The 18248-nt window shown below is 54.2% G+C and overlaps 1 protein-coding gene across 1 annotated transcript; it reads left to right on the top strand.

Moving 5' to 3' along the window:
• The first annotated feature begins 208 nt into the window (after positions 1–208).
• ASB18 (ankyrin repeat and SOCS box containing 18) lies at positions 209–11883 on the top strand. The gene is made up of 6 exons (XM_068947780.1): positions 209–633; positions 1086–1345; positions 1802–2069; positions 9556–10066; positions 10926–11039; positions 11496–11883. Exons 2-6 carry the CDS (start codon positions 1111–1113, stop codon positions 11679–11681), a joined length of 1314 nt encoding a protein of 437 aa, XP_068803881.1. The 5' UTR covers positions 209–633; positions 1086–1110; the 3' UTR covers positions 11682–11883.
• The last annotated feature ends 6365 nt before the right edge of the window (positions 11884–18248 follow it).

Below are 18248 nucleotides of genomic sequence, written 5' to 3'. Positions count from 1 at the left end.
TTGGGCAATATCTCAGCTGGCTCTGCTCCAGCGAGCGCATGGGCACGAGTTTGCGCGGGCCGGAGGGGGAGCAAGCTTTTTGCCTGCTGTCTTTCCCAGCAGCCAACCAGGCAACGGGTGGTGTTCATTTATTTATTTTTTGTTTTGGAGGGGAACCAGCTCTGCATGAGTCACGTGTTTCAAGGACGACGTAGCCCAGCAGCTGGACGGGACGCCGCGGCTGTCCCCAGCCTCCTGCCCTTGACTGGGGGACTCCTTAACGCCCACTTAAAATTTCCCTGTAAGAGGAGGAAGAAAAAGGGAAGAAAAGGGGCCGTTTGCAGCTCCCCGGAGGGCAGCCGTGAACGCCGGCTTCCGCGCGTTGCGCTCTTACGGCTCGTAACCGGGAAGCCGGCGCGGGCGACCTGAGTCGTTATCGACAGCTACGCTCGACCTGAGGCCGGGAAAAACGCTGCTTCGTGCCTTGCTCAGCCGGCGCGCGCCTTGCAAACACACACACGCACGCGGGGAGAAAGGTCGAGCGGCTACTTTCCCGCGCCGGAGGCCGACGACAGCGAGGCGCTCGCCAACGTCGACCAGCGGTTTTGGTGGCGGGGGGGAGCCCCCATCACCTGCGGGAAACTCGCTGTTGAGGTACGCAACCGGCCGGACGCGGAGAGGGAGACCCCTGTGCCATCCGGCAGGTCCCGAGCGCTGAAGGCGGCTCCTCTCCTCCGCCTCGCGGAGCGCCGGCTGAGTCACGGCCCCGGAGGCCGTGGGAGGCGCTCGGGGCGAGCTCAGGGACACGCAAGAGAGGAAAGGGGCTGCCTAAATTCCCCTTCCCCCCCCCAAAACAACACACGTCCCAAGCTGCCTCCTGGCATCAAAACAACAGTTTAAGCCAAGACACCACCCAGCGCAGTGAACGTCCAACCACCCTCCCACCCCGTGGCCAGGCCTATCCGTTATCATCTGCCCCCCCCACCCCGTGGCAGAGTTATAAATACAGCAACAATAGAGCCCTTAACTGGATTATAATTAGACAATGATAACAGGACAATGGAAACAATGACCTACTAACAAAGCCTGTCCGTCCTCTCGCCTAGGGACTTGCACGCAGCGAGCGCTGCGATGGCTGAGCTACCGGGACCCGTGACAGAAAAGCTGCAGATTTCTCCTAAATTGGAGCATCCGCTGACAGCTCACGCTCCCGCCAACAGGTATTACGCCGCTCTGGTCACAGGAGACTTCCAAAGCCTCAAGGTCCTCACCGACAGGTACTACGAAGACGTCAACCTGGTCTTTGAGATCAGTCAAGACGAGCTGGAGTGGCGGGCAAGAAGCCGAGCATCTTACGGACTATCAGGTACTTTTGCTTCCAAAGGCCAGCGCAGAACAAGAGCAGGGCTTTACTACCCCAGACGGGGAGCTCCACAGCGCGTTTTAAGTGCCTAACACTGCTTTTAAACAGCCCGTTCCCCAGACAGCTGGTTTCTGGTTAGCGCAGCTAGGAAGGTCTGGGACTTTCCTCTCTTACTGCCTTCCCCTTCGCACGCACTCACCCACCGGTGGGGGAGAAGAGCCTAAAAACAGTGCAGGAGGGCAGATCATTTTTCCAGGTTGGGCTGGGACATCGCGATGGCGCGGACATGCTTGCAGCCTACGTTTCTTGGGCAGGGGCTCAGAAAAGATCAAACCGATATCATTTGGCAGGGGAAAGATGCTGCAGAGATGCTGGTACGTGGTTGATCCCCATCCTAGGTGTTCCTCACCGTAGCAGGGGGAACCGCAGGCCGCTGACCCACAGCTCTCCTGTCCGCAGGCTTGTGGTCACTGGAGTACAAGCGGGAGCTGAGCACGCCGCTGTGCATCGCCGCCGGCCGGGGTCACGCCGCCTGCGTGCGCCACCTCCTGCGCCGACAGGCTGACCCGGATTTGGCGCCGGGGGGCCGGGCAGCCTTGCACGAGGCCTGCCGCGGGGGCCACGCCGCCTGCGCCGAGCTGCTGCTGGAGCACCACGCCGACCCCCAGCTGCGGAGCGGCGAGGGCCTGGCCCCGCTGCACCTCTGCGCCGCCCGCAGCACCCTGGGGTAAGGAGCCGGCGCGGCCAGGCGGGAAGCCGAGGTGCTCGGCTCTTCCCTCCAGCGGGTGGATGGCGGGTGAAGCCGGCAATGCAGGGAGCGGGCAGGCACGGCACGCCAACGGCTGAGCTAGGAGCCCTCGAATACGGGGACTTTGTAACAGAAAGGCCGAGAGACCCTTAACTACACGAGCCAGCGCTACGGGGGCTTCTACAAGAAGTAAGCCGACTCCCTTGAAAGATCAAAAATTAGTAGACGTTTCAGACAGGGTTTGAGGTTTCGACCACTGCTTTTCAATGGCAAAGACTTTGCTAAAGTTAGAGACTGAGGAGGTCAAGCTTTAGGTAACACAAACATTTCCTCTTTGATTAGGGGGAAGACTACTTTACCTTGCCTTTTTTTTTTTTTTTTTTTTTTTAAGTAGTAGATTTTAGGTCATCCTTAATTTTTTACTGACAATAAAGAGCAGGTCATTGACCTACATAGAGAGCTATTTTATTTTTCTCCCTCTTGATAACAATGGCCAGAACACCTATGTGCCGGGTTCTTCTATATTCCCCTATACTCGGCAATTCACCATGGGGGCAGGACTTAAAACCTTTGAGCCTCTCAGTGACTGGGATAAAAAAAATTATCTGGGCTTCCTTCCAGCCATTTGAGCTTCAGAATCCATGAGATTTCAACAAAAAGGATATCAGAGCTTTAATCTAGGAGCTTTTTGAAGAGATTTAAAAAAAAAAGTTCCAGTAAAGTTCAGTCTTGCCTTCTTCACTTTAGGAGCTGTTCATGCCAACATCGCCCTATTTAGTAGAGTTCCTCTCCTTGACCTCTTTTTTACAGCAGAGATAATTAACATGGTGGGGTAAGATGAGTCTCTAAATTCACTGCACTCTCTCCCGGTCTCTCTCTCTTTTCCCTCTAACGCTGGGTTGATTAAAGGAGAACAGCTTCACTGGAGCCCTCTCCCCAAAATAAAAATAGCCGAGGGCAAGAGAAGGATTCCCAACTTCCTTGGTGGCACCAGGAGCTGAGCGGGTAGGAGAGCGGGTTCACACTTCCCATGCTTGGGGCAGCTGGCAGGAGGACGAGGCTGGCGCAAAGCCCCCTGTGGCCAGCCGGGCCTGGGAGCCCCTTCCCACCACGGTCACCCCTGATGAGCCTGATGGCCAATGCTACCGCAGGTGCCAGCTGAGCCTTTATTTTACAGCTTTCCTTTAAACTTGGAAAAAATAGCTCTCCAAGACCACACGACTCCCATACAACCTGCCAGCAGGCAGGAGAGCCTACCAGGGGAGGAATCTCCCAGGGTTTTCTTCCTCCAGCCTTTCACCTGAGGAAGAAGGGTTGTCAAGCAGAGGGATGAGGAAACAAGATGCAGCCCTTAGCTATTTGCAGCTTTTACTTACGGCTCAGCGTTGTCCTATTCCCCAGCGCACATTACCTGCTGAGCGAGACAATGGTCAGAGCACCCAAAGACCCTCAAGCTGCCCAGAGCACTTCCAATTTAAGCATCCAGTAGTTACGGACACAGCCATTCATGCATGCAGCTCCTTAAATTAAGCATCTGTCTGTCCCTCAAGCCCGAGGTACCTGCTAATGCAAGGAAAAGGTACCAGCGTTGCCACTCCCATCCCTCAAAATACCATTAGCCACCGACCCTCTCTCTCCCCCTCGTTGTACTAATGCCACCCAACCCTCTCCAAAATTATATTTCTCAAGTACCTTAAACCCAAGGGCATGAAAGGAGTTTTTTCCTCACCAGAGCGAACCTTTGCAGTCACTTTTTTGAGCTCTGCCTCCAACATGAGAACCAAAAACAGAGTCGCCTTGTGTCTCCCAGCCTCTAGCCCTGAAGGATGGGAGACAAACTTTGAGATTAGCCAAGGCGGGAGGAGACTCACTGACCAATGGTCTCCGTTCAGAAAATGATGGGGGCAGGGAACAAGTGCAAGACCAGACAACTTGAGGAGACCGCAGCGCAAAATGCTTAGGGGCTGCTACAGGAGGATAGTTCAGGCAGAAGGCAGATCCGGGAGGACTGGACAAGTTGGCCATGGATAGCCACCCTCTTCTGCACTGGGGGTGATGCGACATGGCAAACTCAGGGCTAAGCAAGCACACCCCATTGCTTACTGGTGGCCCTGCATCTCATGGTGATCCTTAGCACCATCAGAAGCAAACTAAAATTTTGTCAAAAAGAAAACACCTGAATTCCTCTATCTGAAACAAATACCTTGCACTGGTCTAGGAGAGGCTGTTCCTGGGCTTCTAAGATTTCCCAAAGGGAAAGAGGTACTGAAAAGAAAAATAAATAAATAAATAAAAATAAAGCACAGAAGTGTTGTTCTCGAGGAAGAAGTCTCCTGAAGTGAAAGCTGGTGTAAGTTCAGCAGTCAAAAGAGAAAGAACAAGCCCAAAAAACAGCGAAGCCCAACCCAACAGGCTGCGAGACAAAGTCCCAGGCAGGGAACAGCCCTGCAGCTGGGCAGTGAGGATGGCACGTCTCCCGGACGAGGAGCTCGCGGAGCAAAAAGTAGCAGGAGCTCCGGCACTGAGGACAAACAGCCCTTGGCAAAGCAATGCTCCAACAACAGCACGACCGAGTTGGTGCCACACAAGCCGCGGCGCCTGCCCGAGACCCACCAAAAGGAGAGGAACCGCCATCCGCCAGGGAAAGTTCCCACAGGCAGCCCTCGGCGCCATGCTGCCGATGTTTCTGTGGTTGATTCACCAGGAGGGCTGGGAGCGCCCGTCAGGCAAATTTACCCTTTTAAAGGGGAAAGAAAAAAAAAAAAAAAAAGAAAGGCTTCCTTTCTCTTTGCTGAGGAAATTAAAAATAAATAAGCATTCAGACCCGAGCTTGTGTTTTCCGAGCTGGATCAAAACTGCATTAAGTCACGGGCAGAATGTGAGACATTCCCTCTTACCAAGAAAACCAAACAAGTGGAGGAAGGGAAAGCCTCACTTTGGCCCCAAGGAGGAGGAAAAAAAGCACAAATAGGGGACTTAGGCTGAGAAACCTGAGGGCCTGAGTGGGTTCTGGGAACAGGATTTTCCTAAAGCCTCTGCTTCCCGCCTGCCCCAACCTCCTGCTCCTCCTGGTGGTTATTCCTTGCATCCTGTTTCAACCTAAACCCAGCTTTCCCAGCCTGAGCTTTTTCCCCACCCAAGGCCACCGAGCAGCAGTTTCATTCAGCGCTGCTCTGCCAGGGCCAACTGGGATGCTCGGAGGGGGAGGCAGCTGGAGGGGAGACGAAGATAACGCTGGCACAGGAGACAGGATGAAGGCTAAAAGCCAGAGAGCAGGGCAGGAGAAGGTGACAGACGTGTGCCACCAGGAACTCACATCAGCCCAAATTAGCAGTAGGGACCACTCACCAGCACCTGAAGCTACCTGCCTGCTGGAGCTAATGCAAGCCACCGCCCCGGAGCAGAGGGACTCGCAGCTCATGATCTCACCAACCAGCTCCCTCCCAAAAACCTCTCTGGAGATGCCCCGGCCAGCCTGGCACCCTGCCAGGTCACTGGGAGCTCAAATCCCTGGCATTTTGTTTCTTCCAGACCGCTGCAGCAGGGAAAACGTGGGCTAGAGGAGTTTGCTTGGTTTACGTGAGCCGAGACCGTGGGTACGTCACCCTCTAGATACTGCCCACCAAAGGCTGCGACGACTCTATCGGCGGGTGAAGAAGGAAAATAAAACCCAAATCATATTATTCCCTTAGTTTGAGTTGCCTTCGGTCAGAAGCCAAGTGCGAGGCTAACTTGAAATACCAATAGTATTAGCTGTTCACAGATCAGGTCGTATGAGCCGGTGCAAGTTTGACCTAAGAAGCACCTTGCACAAGCAGCGAGATGCTCAGCTGTGTTACCCGTTGCCCACCAACAGGTTAGGAAGCATGTAGGTAAACTAGCTAAAATTAGGTACAGCCGCGTGTGGCTGTTTAGCCCTCACTCCAGGGGAACTGCTGTCACCTGAGCCACCCTGAGGTCCCAGCCGGCAGCAGCCTGGGTGGGAATGAAACCTCTTTACTCTGCTCCCCCATGTCTGAATTTCTTCTAAACTACACCCAGGGCTTCTTGCAACCTTCCCAGAAAAACAGGCTGGAGAAGAACCCAGCAAAAGCAGCAAGTGGTAGCTGAGCCTTGTCGAAAGGGATTTTTAATCTAATCTGATAGTGAATAGCAGCATATTAATAAAAAAAGAGGCTGGAAACACTGGCAAAGCAGTAAAGAGCATGAGTTCACCAGCAGCGATTAGAGGCTAAAATAAGAGCATATACCCAGGTGCGGGTTCCTTGCAGGGCCCGCGTGATTTCCCCTGACCCGGGGCAAATCATCCCTTACCTCTAACCCCGCACCGACATTCCCCTTTTGGTGGGGAAGAAGTATTATTTAGAGAGAAAAAAATCAGGATGAAACAACTCAGGCTTCTTGCAGCAGCTTGGACCAGATGAAGCCACTGAAAATCCTTGGCGGAAAAGGACGGCTGCTCAGCCAAACAGCATCCAAGGAGCGTGCAACTTCCCCTCCTCATATTTCTAGAGGAATATTGGGGATTTTTAACCCGTGGCATATCGTTTCCTTTACCTGCGAAGCAAGGACATACGAATATTCCCTCTGTCCTGTCCGTGTAGGTGTCAATCTTCTGGCCTGGGCAAACTCTCCACACAAAGCGCTGGGCAAAAAATGGTGCTTTACTTCTGGTTGGGGTCTCCCAGCACTGCCTTAACAGACACCACTTCCTTGCCCACCACCAGAAGGAGCAGAGGCACTTTAAGCACAACCTATAAAAGAAAAGAAAAAAAGAAAAAAAATAGTTATTTTTCTCACTGCCTAGGGTGCTGCATGTTTTGCACCCAAGTTAAAACTATTTTTTTTTCCCATTCTTCCCTGCAGAAGTCGACACCAGCTACTGGGCTTACCCCAGGAGACGTGTCAGAGCTAAACACGACGGTGGTATTAAGCTAACCCAGAGAGGTCTCAAGAGAGTCATTATAATTAGGGCTGCAAATTTGTGGCTGTCAGGAGCAGGCAAGACCAGCAAATGTGCTCAAATTGAGGTGTGATTTGCTCCAACACCGGACCCTCCCCAGCAAAGTTTTGCTGGCCAGCAGCAGAGGGCTCATCCCAAAAAAGCCCGGTGAGACGAGCTGTCACTTCAGAAAGATTTTAGAGTAAATGGGGAATTTTCAAGAGATTACAAGAGCTACTGTGTGCATTCAACCGTCTCCAAAATACAAAGCAGAGACAAATATCCATCAAGACCAGCCCCTCTGATTTCATCACCTGCACTGCTGACTATGCATTTGGTAAAGCTTAGGTTTGGAGGACAACTATTTCAGGTGAAAAATTTTGATTTTCAAAAAACAAGGAGGGGGCTAGCTCAGAGAAAAATATTGCAAATAAGATCTGTGCACGCTGTGCAGCCTCCAAGTCAGAAACGCAAATCCAAAAGCTAGCTTGGGGTTCTCCAAGCATCTTGCAACCTTCAAGACAGTGAAGTGATTTCTTGGCAGGGCCCCGGTTGGTAACACCCAAGACTTCGGGGCTGACGCAACGGTACAGTTACTGATCTGTTGGTCCATAAGCACAGCCCCTAGTGGAATGTGTTCATGGCAGTGCAGCACCCCTGCTCCCACCCTTCGAGGTCCATCCGCCCCCAGAGGGGTCCAGCAGAGTCGGCAGCATCTGGAGGTATCAAACCTGCAAAGGCTGCAGAAACAATCTCCGCACAAAGGCCCTGGAGTATCTATCCCGGAAAATGTGGTCTTGATATGTAAAAGCAGCCCAGGGTGGCTTTTTCAGACCCCCTATCACCAAGGATGGCGAGCATCCTACTGAATCCCATCAAGCCCTGGGGCCAGCTGCCTCCTGCAAGCTCAGGAAAGGGAAGATGAGGAGGAGAATCCAGCTATTACCAGGGCAAAACGTCTTCTGCCGACCAGCAGAACCAGCCCTATAACTTACACTATAAAAGAGTGGGTTTTATATCCCAGGACAGGACATGGGCGCATGTGCACCCTCACGCTCACTCTCTTGTTCTCTCTCTTCCTTGTGCATCTCCTGAACAAGTCAAGAGCAGCTCTGAAAGACTCTTCGGACAGAAGAAAAAACGCAAAAATAACCCCTCTGTGCCCTGGCCCCTCACGCTAACCCAAGTGCCACCAGCCCCCTCTGTGCCACGCGGGGCTGGACACCACAGGGCTGCCGTGTCACTGCCAGTGCCATCGGCTGATCACATCCACTTACTCACACGCACACGAGGAACAAAAAAGAAAAAAAAAGAAAAAACAGCCACCATCGTGGGGGCAGACTGTGCCTCTTGGACTCCTTTCCATTTGTCAGGAGGATTCTTGGCTGCAGAGAGCAAGCTGTGAAGGGAACGGCCAGCCCCATCACCGCTGAAGGCTTCACGGCAGCATGATTGCATGAAGGGGCTGGTTGTCTCACACGTCTCCGCAATGGCCTAATGCGCCCCGCGTGCCTCACCAACTGGGACTCACCCATCCTGGTACCTCCACGGCCAACCTTGCTGGCTGGTTGCTGCCTGGACGGGGGCAATTCCCAAGTGCTGGGAGGGCAACAGAAGTGGTGCTGCTCAGCAGCATGGGGGCCAGGCCAACCCAGAATGGGGCCAGGCCAACCCAGAAGCAATCCCTGCACCAGCCCCGGGACCTGTAGAGGCTCCTGGGGTGCTGCAGGCAGGTAGGGTGCACAGCCTGTGCACAGTGCCTGCTGCAGTTGGCATCTCTTGGGCATGCTGTGCTACCACCAGGTCCAGCCTCCAGCCTAGGCCTCTGCACAAGCCCTTTCACAAGCTGGTCACAGTCCATCTCCCAGTTCTTTCCTATGACCCTCACAGAGGAAGCTGCCCCAGAAACTCTTCTGCTCTGCGGCCGAACCCTACCAGGCTTTGGCGGTGCCACGCAGGCTCCCAGGACTGCACAGCCAGCCGGCATGGCTGTGACACTCCTTGCATCCTCTCCCAGATGGCACCTGCCAGGCAGGAGGCCTTCTGCATTTCAGCCCGTTCCCCAATATACATCTTCTTTCCCCAATCTCACCCTCAGCTCTCGAGTTTCATCTCATTTGCCTCATCTCTTTGAGAAAACATACCTTTTCCCCCACCTCAAGTGAAGGCAAAGCCACAGAGATTTTTAGCTGCTCCCATCTCCACATCACAGGAGACCTCTCCTAGGACAGGGCTCTTAGGATGAAGGAGGCCCTTGCTCTTTGCTCCAATGGTCTGCACCTCCCCAGCTCTGGCGGCAGCCTCCCACCAGTCTCCCCAGCCCTGCCAGCTCGGCACAGCGGGGTGGGACCAGAGACAGCAGCCAAAAGCCCTTCCCCAGGCTGGACTGAGCAAATCAAGGCAGCCACAGCCGGTTCACTCAACCCCTGTGGTGCAAGTCCCCATCCCAGCCACGGTCATCCCCGCGGCTCGTCAAGCCCCAAACCCCCCACCACAGGCTGCCAACACCCTGTCTCTTTGCAGGTGCGCCAAGCTCCTGCTGAAACACGGCGCCGCTGTCGACCTGCCCGCCGAAGACACGGGCGACACGGCGCTGCACGTCGCGGCCCGGCACGGCCTCTACGAGCACGCCCAGCTCTACCTGGCGCACGGCGCCAGTGTGGACGAGAGGAACACGCGGGAGGAGACGCCGCTCAGCGTGCTCTGCGGGCAGGCGCCCCAGGACCAGGACGAGGACCAGGACGGCTGCCTGCAGCTCTGCCGGCTCCTGGTGCGGCACGGCGCCGACGTCGAGGCCCGCGACGAGGCCCGCCGCAGCCCTCTGCACAAGGCCTGCAGCCACGCCAACCACCGCCTGGCCCGCTACCTCCTGCGGCGCGGCGCCGACGTCAACGCCATCGACTACAATGGCCTCTCCCCGCTGGGCTGCGTGCTGCAGGCGGCCGCCTACAAGCGGGAGCTGCGGCCTTACCTCTGCGTCCAGGTGCTGCTCAACCACGGCTCCCAAAAGATCTGGCCCAGCGCCTTCATGAAGGTACGTGCTCCTCCAGGGCTGGGGGCTCGGTGGCCTCGGCTTCTCCTCCTCTGAGCATCTTCAGGGATGTGGAGGCGATAGATGGCCCCAGCAAGGTCACCCCTGTGGGAGGTAGATGGTGGGGGGGACATCAGTGAAGATTCAGCTGGCCAATGGTAGGATTGGACCTTCAGGGCTGACCAGAGCCATGGTCAGGAATCTCCTGGCGGGTTGTTCCCAAAATTGGACTCCTGCACGTCCTGCTGTCCCGTTGCACCTCGGGTGCTTTTGCGGTCAGTACCCGAGCACTTTGCAAAGCACAACAGAGACTCAAGGGCCACCCCAAGCCAGGCAGCGAGATGGGACTGCCAACGCTGTGGTTTCCATCACTGCCAGGAGCGACGGGACACCGAAATGCAAATGTGACACGGCAATGGAGCTGAACACATCCAGCCCGTCCCCAGAAGAAAAGGAGACGGGGCAAAGGAGGGGCTGAAACTAGCCTTGGCACGGAGGTTTAGAAGCAAGGGCTTTCCTGTCTCTCTCGCAGGCAAGCGGAGACCAGCGTGGTACATCAGCTGCCAGCTCAGCCTTCTTAGGCCTACGCGTGCCATTGCTTTTTACTTCCAACAATAAAGGAAAACGTTATCCCAGCTTACAGCACGCAAGCCAAAAGCATTAAACGAAAAGCAAACGCCGCTCCCGGGGAAAGCAGCAGCACAGCAGAGCCCTGGCACTGATCTCCTTGTCGTTTTGTGGATGCTGGGGTGGGAAGGGATGAGCCCCCGCTGCCGCGCGCCGAGGCTCTGCTCCCCCGGGAAGCATTTATCGAGGATTTTCTTCCTCACCCCCGGCTCCGTCACCTCTATTTTCTCTCTAGGTGTTGAAGTCCTGCGCAGCCGTGCCAGAGATCATCGAGATGCTCTTCAATTCCTACTCGCAAATCGCTGTGTCAGAGACGTGGGCCGAGGCCATTCCAGAGGAGGTGTTTCAGGTGAGGCCGCCCCAGGTCATTTTGACGGGGACAGCTTGGCCCGGAGGAGGAGATGGCCCACCGAGCCCGAGGTGCCCTGGCTCACAGTGGCGCTCCCGTCAAGGGAACCAGGGAGATCTAGGGCACGCTAGAAACAGGTTTTAATCCGAGCTAGGGACAAGCTGACCCCGTACAGCCAGGTCTCTGAGGTTGTTTCCCCCTCCCGGCCTGCCCCATCTTTGATATCAGCAGGTCTCTCTTGCTTCAACCCTGCGGGGAAAAAGCTTTAAGGCTTTTTCTGCAGGGATGCTGCTTTCGGCATGCAGGAAAACACACTCCCCAAAACACCACCTATGGTGAGACTCGGTATCTTCCCACACGTGCTTCCAGAGGAAAATCAGTTATATCTCTCTGGTTTGCGTGGCTGAACAGAAAAAAAAAACTCATTTCCCCCCCCCCCCCTTTCTCTTTTTTCAGCAGCACCTGACCTTCTACGAGTCCCTTTTTCGGCTATCGGGCACAGCGCGGTGCCTGCAACATTTGTGTCGCTTTGCCATTCGGAAAAAGTTTGGCAGCAAATGCCACTGCCTGATCCCCTTGCTGCCCGTGCCCAAGCCCCTGCGCGACTACCTGCTGCTGGAGCCCGAAGGAGCAGTGTTTTGAAGGGCCGAGATGGGCGCAGACCACCACCTCCGGCTGTACCTCCTTGCCTCGGTGCACTGCGGCAATTCGATTCCTGTTTTGGGGGGATTTGTAATGTAAGTAAAGCATGCTTTAAGCTGTAACTCCATATAGACTTTTTTCCTAATTGTGCCTTTAAATAGACTATAAAGAGTAATAAAATGATTAGTAGCTTGTACAAGTACGTTACAGATGTGAATAATATTTGCTATAAAGGAGCTTTATAAAGCAGCAGGGCTCCTCAGGTGCGTGAAGGCAGGCACACGCATCCAATGGCTAAAAAGAAATCAGCCCACGGGTGCTTCAAATCGCTTTGGACGGCTTTCTCCCCTGAATGGCGCAAGCTGAATCGGGCCAGGACCGGAGCTGCACCTTGAGAGCCCTTAGCAGGATACAACCTCCAGGGGCAACAGTTATAGATGGGGATCTGTTTTACAGGCTACGTTCAGACTAAACCTCACCAAGTCATCTTACGAAGTCCACGCCACCAGGGAAAAGCTAGTCGCCTCACACAGCGTCGGACGCATGGGGGAAACAGGGTCCCCTCGTTTTACCCGCTTGCCTGCCGTCCCCAGGACACGCCAGCCTGTCCTGCGCTGAGCTCACCCTGATCGGGTGCCCAGGGCGGATACACCGAACGGGCAAATTTGGGCTTTCTTTGCGCCTGGTGACTTGGCCAAAAGCACCAGGAGTAGAGGGCCAGCGGGGGCTGTTGTTGCCATCAGATTTGCTTCCCGCCAACCAGGCTCCCCAGGTTAATCTCTGTTGAACCAAAGCAAGCACGCACGCGTGCGTACCCACCCTCTGGAAGAGCAGCTGTCCTTACTGCTCGCAGCAAAAGCACTGCCGCCCCACTTGCCAAATTTTCCCACCAGTTAGTTATAGCAACTATTGAATAAAAACAACAACCCTTTAGCCTTATTGTGTTTGGCTGCACTTTGCATCCCACCACCTAGAAGACTCTCTACTAGCAGTCACCCCTCCAGCCTAATTAATGGCTTACATAGCCCACGTGCACCGGACACAGATTAAACCCCCGGCCCTCATAGCTGGCACCTGTGAAGCAACCAGCACAGAAACGGGGAAGGAAAGGAACTCCACCTGCTGCTGCCACTGCTTTCCCTCACCCAAGTTATATAGGGGTGCGAAAGGGGCCCTGGGTTGCACCCTTGGCTCCTGCTGTCCCCTGCCCTGGATGCCTGCCCACCACCTCCGAGCCCAGTGCTGTGCAGGAATGCCCCCAGGCAAAACCCCCGGGCCAAACCACTGCAGAGACCTGGCACTTCGTAGTTTTGGTGGCAGTTAGGCATCGGGGTTTGTTTCAGGAGTTTGGCGCTCAGAGCTGAGGCAGGGTGGGGAAAGGGGACTCAGCGAAAACATATCGTGGCTGGGTGAACGCTTCACGAAATTTCGGTGCCTTTAATGAGGCTTTTGCAGGCACGAAGAAGGGCCTGTTTTACATCAGCGTGAGGCAAGTTTGCGCGGACGTAGCGTCCCACCACGGGGGTCGCATCCTTTCCGGAAAAAAAAAAAACAACAACACCACACGACTTCGACTTGCCATCCTGCTATTAGAAAAAAAATGCACATCACGTTTTAAAAGGCCAGAGGGGGAAAAAACGTTACTGCCGGGCCTGAGCCCGAAACAAACCTGCTGGCCAGGGGGGCGCCGCGGCACCGCGGACACGCGTGGGCGGCGGCGGCGGCGGCAGTGCGCGGCGCGGCCCGCAGGGGGCGCCCTGGGCACGGCGGCCGCGCCGCGCTGCGGCACGCCAAACCCCAAAAGGGTATTGGGGTGTGTGGGTGGGGGGAAACATATACACTCAAAACAAGGAAAAAAATAGTTTTGGGGGAGTTTAGTGGGTTTTTTTCTTTTTTTTCCTTCCCCCCCCCCCGCCTCCCCTCGAGGAATGTTTAAGCCATCCAACCGCGGGGCGCGCTGCTGCGGGCGAAGTTAGCAAGTTTGGGCTGGCGGGTTGTGGGGGGGGGGGGGAAGCGCTTTTTTTGGGGGGGGTGTATCTTTTCCTGCCGGCGCCTTGTTTGGATGCAGATGTTATGGGATTTTTTTTTTCCTCAGCAGCTAAAGACAGGAGGTCGCATTAACTTATAATACGGAGACACATAAAAACGCGATTAGGACTGCTAAACAGAACACAGTAGGCTGCTAGTTAAGACAATGAGATTTCCAGGAAGTGATGCATAAATTCTTCAAAAATGACACATTTTTCACGTTTCATTCCAATTAAATTACTGAGGCAGCTAACACAGCGCTGAGCGCACGATGCATTTGGGTGAAATGAAGGCTTTCTGGGAGAGCTTTTTTTTTTTGTTTTTGGTGAGTCTATCTAGATGCGCGTGTTTTATGAAATGCAGTTAATATTAAGCTGCTATTAAGGAAAAATGCCAGAGACTTTCGCTCCTCGCCTATTTTTTTCTTCTTCTTTTTTTTTTTCCTTTCTTTCTCGTGGTGGGGCTGGTCCGGCTCGTTTTTTTTTTTTTTTTATTTTCCACCCTGCAGCAATAAAACGCCGAGAGTCCCGGCCGTGAGCTTTTGGCGGAGTGGCTTCAAAATAATTTACAAATAATAAGAATTACCCGCACTGCTGCACACACATCTCTGTTCGCAAGGAGCCGCCTAAATAGCCGGGCTGGGGCTGGGGTGGGGGGAAAAATAATATCAGAGTCCCCCCTCCCCAAAAAAAAGCCTTGGGGCAGCCCGTCGGGTGTTTCCTCTGTGAGGAAAATCTCCGCCGGGCTGCGCGGGTCTCTCCCGCTGCCGGTGCAGCGGGATCGGGCCCCGGGGCCGGTTTGGGGCAGACAGGGAGGGTTTTGGGGGGTACCGAGGTTTGGGGCAGGGGGAAGAAACCTGGCTGCCTGCCCTCGGGGTTGGGTGGCTGCAAAGACTCATCACGGGGATAATCAAGCCGCGAACTGGCCCCGGTAATGAAATCGCATTTGATTTTTTTTTTTTTTTCAAAGCAGAAGGCATCGCGCACGCCGCGCTGAGGCGGGTGATCCGCAAAGCAATACAAATCAGAAATGAGATTTTTGAAGTCCTAATGAACCTGATTGCATGAACATTTATAATCCCCCATGGCTTTAAATGAAATCAGATATAATCAGGAGCTATGGGGAAAGGGAGTGTTTACAGGCAGAGATTGGGAAGTGCTGCTGTATTAGTAAAGATGCCGTTCCTTCTATTGATGTCGAAAATGATGGATAATGTGAGAATGGCAAATATACTATTTGTCTAATGGCTCTGCAATTAAATTCCCCTGTAAATGACCCATGCCTCATTTCATCCTAATCTATGGAATTTTGATTGAATTCGTCAGCTCTAATTGAAAAATACTGCACTTTAATGTCTGCAGTGCAGTTTCAGGACCACGGTGGTTTTAATGAGACGGTGCCCCTCTGACCTGGGAATATTTTAGACTTTTATTCGGGATTTTAAACCGGTAGATTTCTCAACTATATCCCATGTAAAAGCATCTGCGTGCGTGCGTACGTGTGTGTGTGTGCGTGTGGTTTTACACCGCTAGAGAGAATCTCTCCGTACCAATGCGTTTTATTAAGGTCCTCTCTAGTGCTCTTAAAATATTTTGACTCTGATTATTTGAAAATATTAAAAAGGGAAAAAAAATAATTCCCTTCACGAACTGAACGAATTTCAGGACAGGAACCGCGGTTACCTAACCCAGATCTCTCTTTTTCTTCCCCTCTCTTTCGCTCTCTCTCTTTTTTTTTAGCCTGTCCTTATCCAAGGCGTTATTTTTTTTTCCTTTTTACCCTCCTATTTTTAAATTGAAAATCCCAAGGAGGGGATCCGTTGACGATGAGCGAGTTCAAGTTTATTAAAGACCGTGGGAAAAAAAAAACACATACACACACACACACACACGCCCGCGAAATTGAAAAAGAAAAAAAAAAAAGGAAAAGGAAAAGGAAAAGGAAAAGGAAAAGGAAAAGGAAAAGGAAAAGGAAAAAAAGAAAGACAAAAATAACTAAAAGAAAAACAGCCTATCTCCCGTGCACGGGGTGGAAGTTGTGCAGGAAGGAGGCGCCTACAGAAAACACCCCCCCCCCCAAAAAAATTGCTGAGGTCGAACCGGGGGAGATGCTCTCCGTGCAAACCGGGGCAGCATCGCAGCAGAAACCAGCTCCTTGCCGGCGCGTATTTACTGCACTGAAACGAGCTCCAACGGGAACATGCAAAGGAGCTAATGGGATTAAGCGACGAAAGGTTTTTTTGGGAGGGAGGGTGCGGCTGTTTTGTTTCCCCCCCCCCCGCCTGAAAACCAGGGGTGGGGGCGGCTGGAGGGCGAACGCCCCCCTCGGCGTAATCTGGGGGAGCCTGGCTCAGCCCACCAGCCCGGGATGCGCCCCTTATTTCAGTTGCCAGCACTCCCACCTCAGCCCCTATCGTTGGGCATGGCCTTTGAGCACTGAGGTTTGGGGGGGGAGGCTTGCTCTCCCTCCCCACCCGGCCACCACCAGAAAAAAAAACCAAAAAAAAAAGATGTAATAGCACAGTAGGGCAAGAATCTCGCAGTCGCTTTTTCTGTGTAATTAAAATTTCCCCGACGAAGGCAGAGCCTCTTGCAAGAATTATTTTATGCTCTGGGCCTCCGCCAGCTGAAGTTTGATTTTCTGGGGGAAGGGGGGCTTTGGGGCCTTCGACTGTGGGCAACGGGGACTTATTTCCTACGTGGGGAGGGGTGCGAAGGGTTGGGGGCAACATGGAGGGACAGGCTTGCCTCTGAATAGCAAGCACGTGGCAGGTCCGGTTGCCTTTGCGGTTAAATAGTTACGTCCCATGGACTCCGGATTTGAAGGGCTGGAGCATCTCCCCCATCTTTTGCCTCCCTGTCTTTTCTCTCCCCTCCCCGCAGCTCCTGCCGGGGCGTGCACCTCCGAAAAGCTCTCTTTCCTCCACGCTTGGAGAAAAGCCCTCGGCATCCGCCATGTCCGGCCTCAGTAGAGGCAGAGCGGGGGGGTTGCTGCAGGCGCGGCGTGAGAAACATCCCGACTGGCGCTGCGGAGAGGGACCTATCCTTGAGCTGCCCTGTCCCTCACCTCTTCTCTTTCGTTGGGATTTTTTGGGGTGGCTCTTGCTTCCCCCTCTGTGGTCTCGCCGCCTTGCTGGTATCCACATCAATCAGAGGCACTTCCCTCCCTGCCCCAGTCTGCCCAGTTAAAACCAGCTCAGTTTAGCTGATGGGCCCTGCCCGAGAGGGGTTTGGGATCACGCCTGCCGGAGGCCACCTGATCGTTGGTGGTCACCAAACCAAAGCAGCCAAGCACCCTCCTGAAAAACACCTCCCCACCACACCGCCTCACCGCTCGGAGAGAGCCATGGGCATGCCGTGGCCGGGGACACAGTGGGACGTGGCCGGGGGGGGGCTGTCTCTAACGTTCCTTGATGGGCACCAGGTGGGTGCCGGCGACCCTCCAAGGGACCCTCGGGGACCAGAAGAGTGACGGGCGCCCTGTCTCTCTGCCAGGTTTCTTCTCGACGGGACGCTCGTTCGGGCGAGAGGGATTTACGGCACGGGGCCCGCGTGCTCCCACCACGCTGCCCAGGGAGGGGGGGCTCTGGGTGCCCCCCCCACCTCCTCCTCGATGATCCAAAATATCCCTTTGTTCCCCCCGCCCCAGCCCACTTGGGGAAGCAGTGGGGCCTCCCTCCCGCCTGTTACACTTCCCAGGCGCAATCACGCTCCGCTGGCTTCGCCAACAATCGGAAATCGCGGGCGTTTTTCTCCGGAGAGGGGAGACAAAAAAAATAAAACAAAACAAAAAACAAAAAAATCAGCTAATTATGTGCCAAACAAAAAGCCTATTCTCGCCTGAAATAATTCTCCCGTCTTGCAAAGGCACTTGTTTGCAGGCAAATTTTGAAGAGGGGCTGACAATTAAAAAAAAAAAAACAGCTGCGGGAGCTGGGTGCTGGTATACATTTCCATGCCCTGACGGATTACCGTGCCGAATTCGCTCCCGTTTCCACCATCTCACGCAGGTTCCTGAAAGGAGGGCTTTTTTCTTTCTTTCTTTTTCTGTTTTTTTCCCTTTTTTTTTTCTTTGCCCTCCTCCTTTTTAAGCAGGGACGCGGTCAGAGGAATTCACTTCTCACCGGGCGGGTTCATTCCTCGCTGTGGCTGCTTTTAGGAGCAGCAGTCGGTGCACTGGGCGGTGAGGTGGGGTGGGACGAGAGGACAACGCCACGGCGGGCACTGGGCTGCTCCTCACATGGTGGCCTCCACCGTACAGAGCCGGGACATATGGAAACGAGCAGCGCAAGTAAAATTTTCCAAGTGCCTCGAAGTTGGAGACAGGCCCCGGGAGCGGGCACGTCGTCCCCACCACCACCACCGCCACCACCACCAGCAGATGCTGCGATCGCCCTCCAAACTTGTCCAACTGGAGGCCGCCAACTGCCCGGAGGCCCAAAAAGCTGTAAAACTCTCATCGTTTCTGCCAAGGTTTCAGATGTTTGCTGGCGAGGCAGCAGCGTGTTTTTTTCCCCCCGCAGCACGAGGTCGGGATTTG

The sequence above is a fragment of the Struthio camelus genome, chromosome 6 (genome assembly GCF_040807025.1).
Source record: "Struthio camelus isolate bStrCam1 chromosome 6, bStrCam1.hap1, whole genome shotgun sequence".
Classification (NCBI taxonomy): domain Eukaryota; kingdom Metazoa; phylum Chordata; class Aves; order Struthioniformes; family Struthionidae; genus Struthio; species Struthio camelus.
The sequence above is the reverse complement of the archived record's forward strand: the minus strand, read 5'-3'. Positions and strand labels throughout refer to the sequence as shown.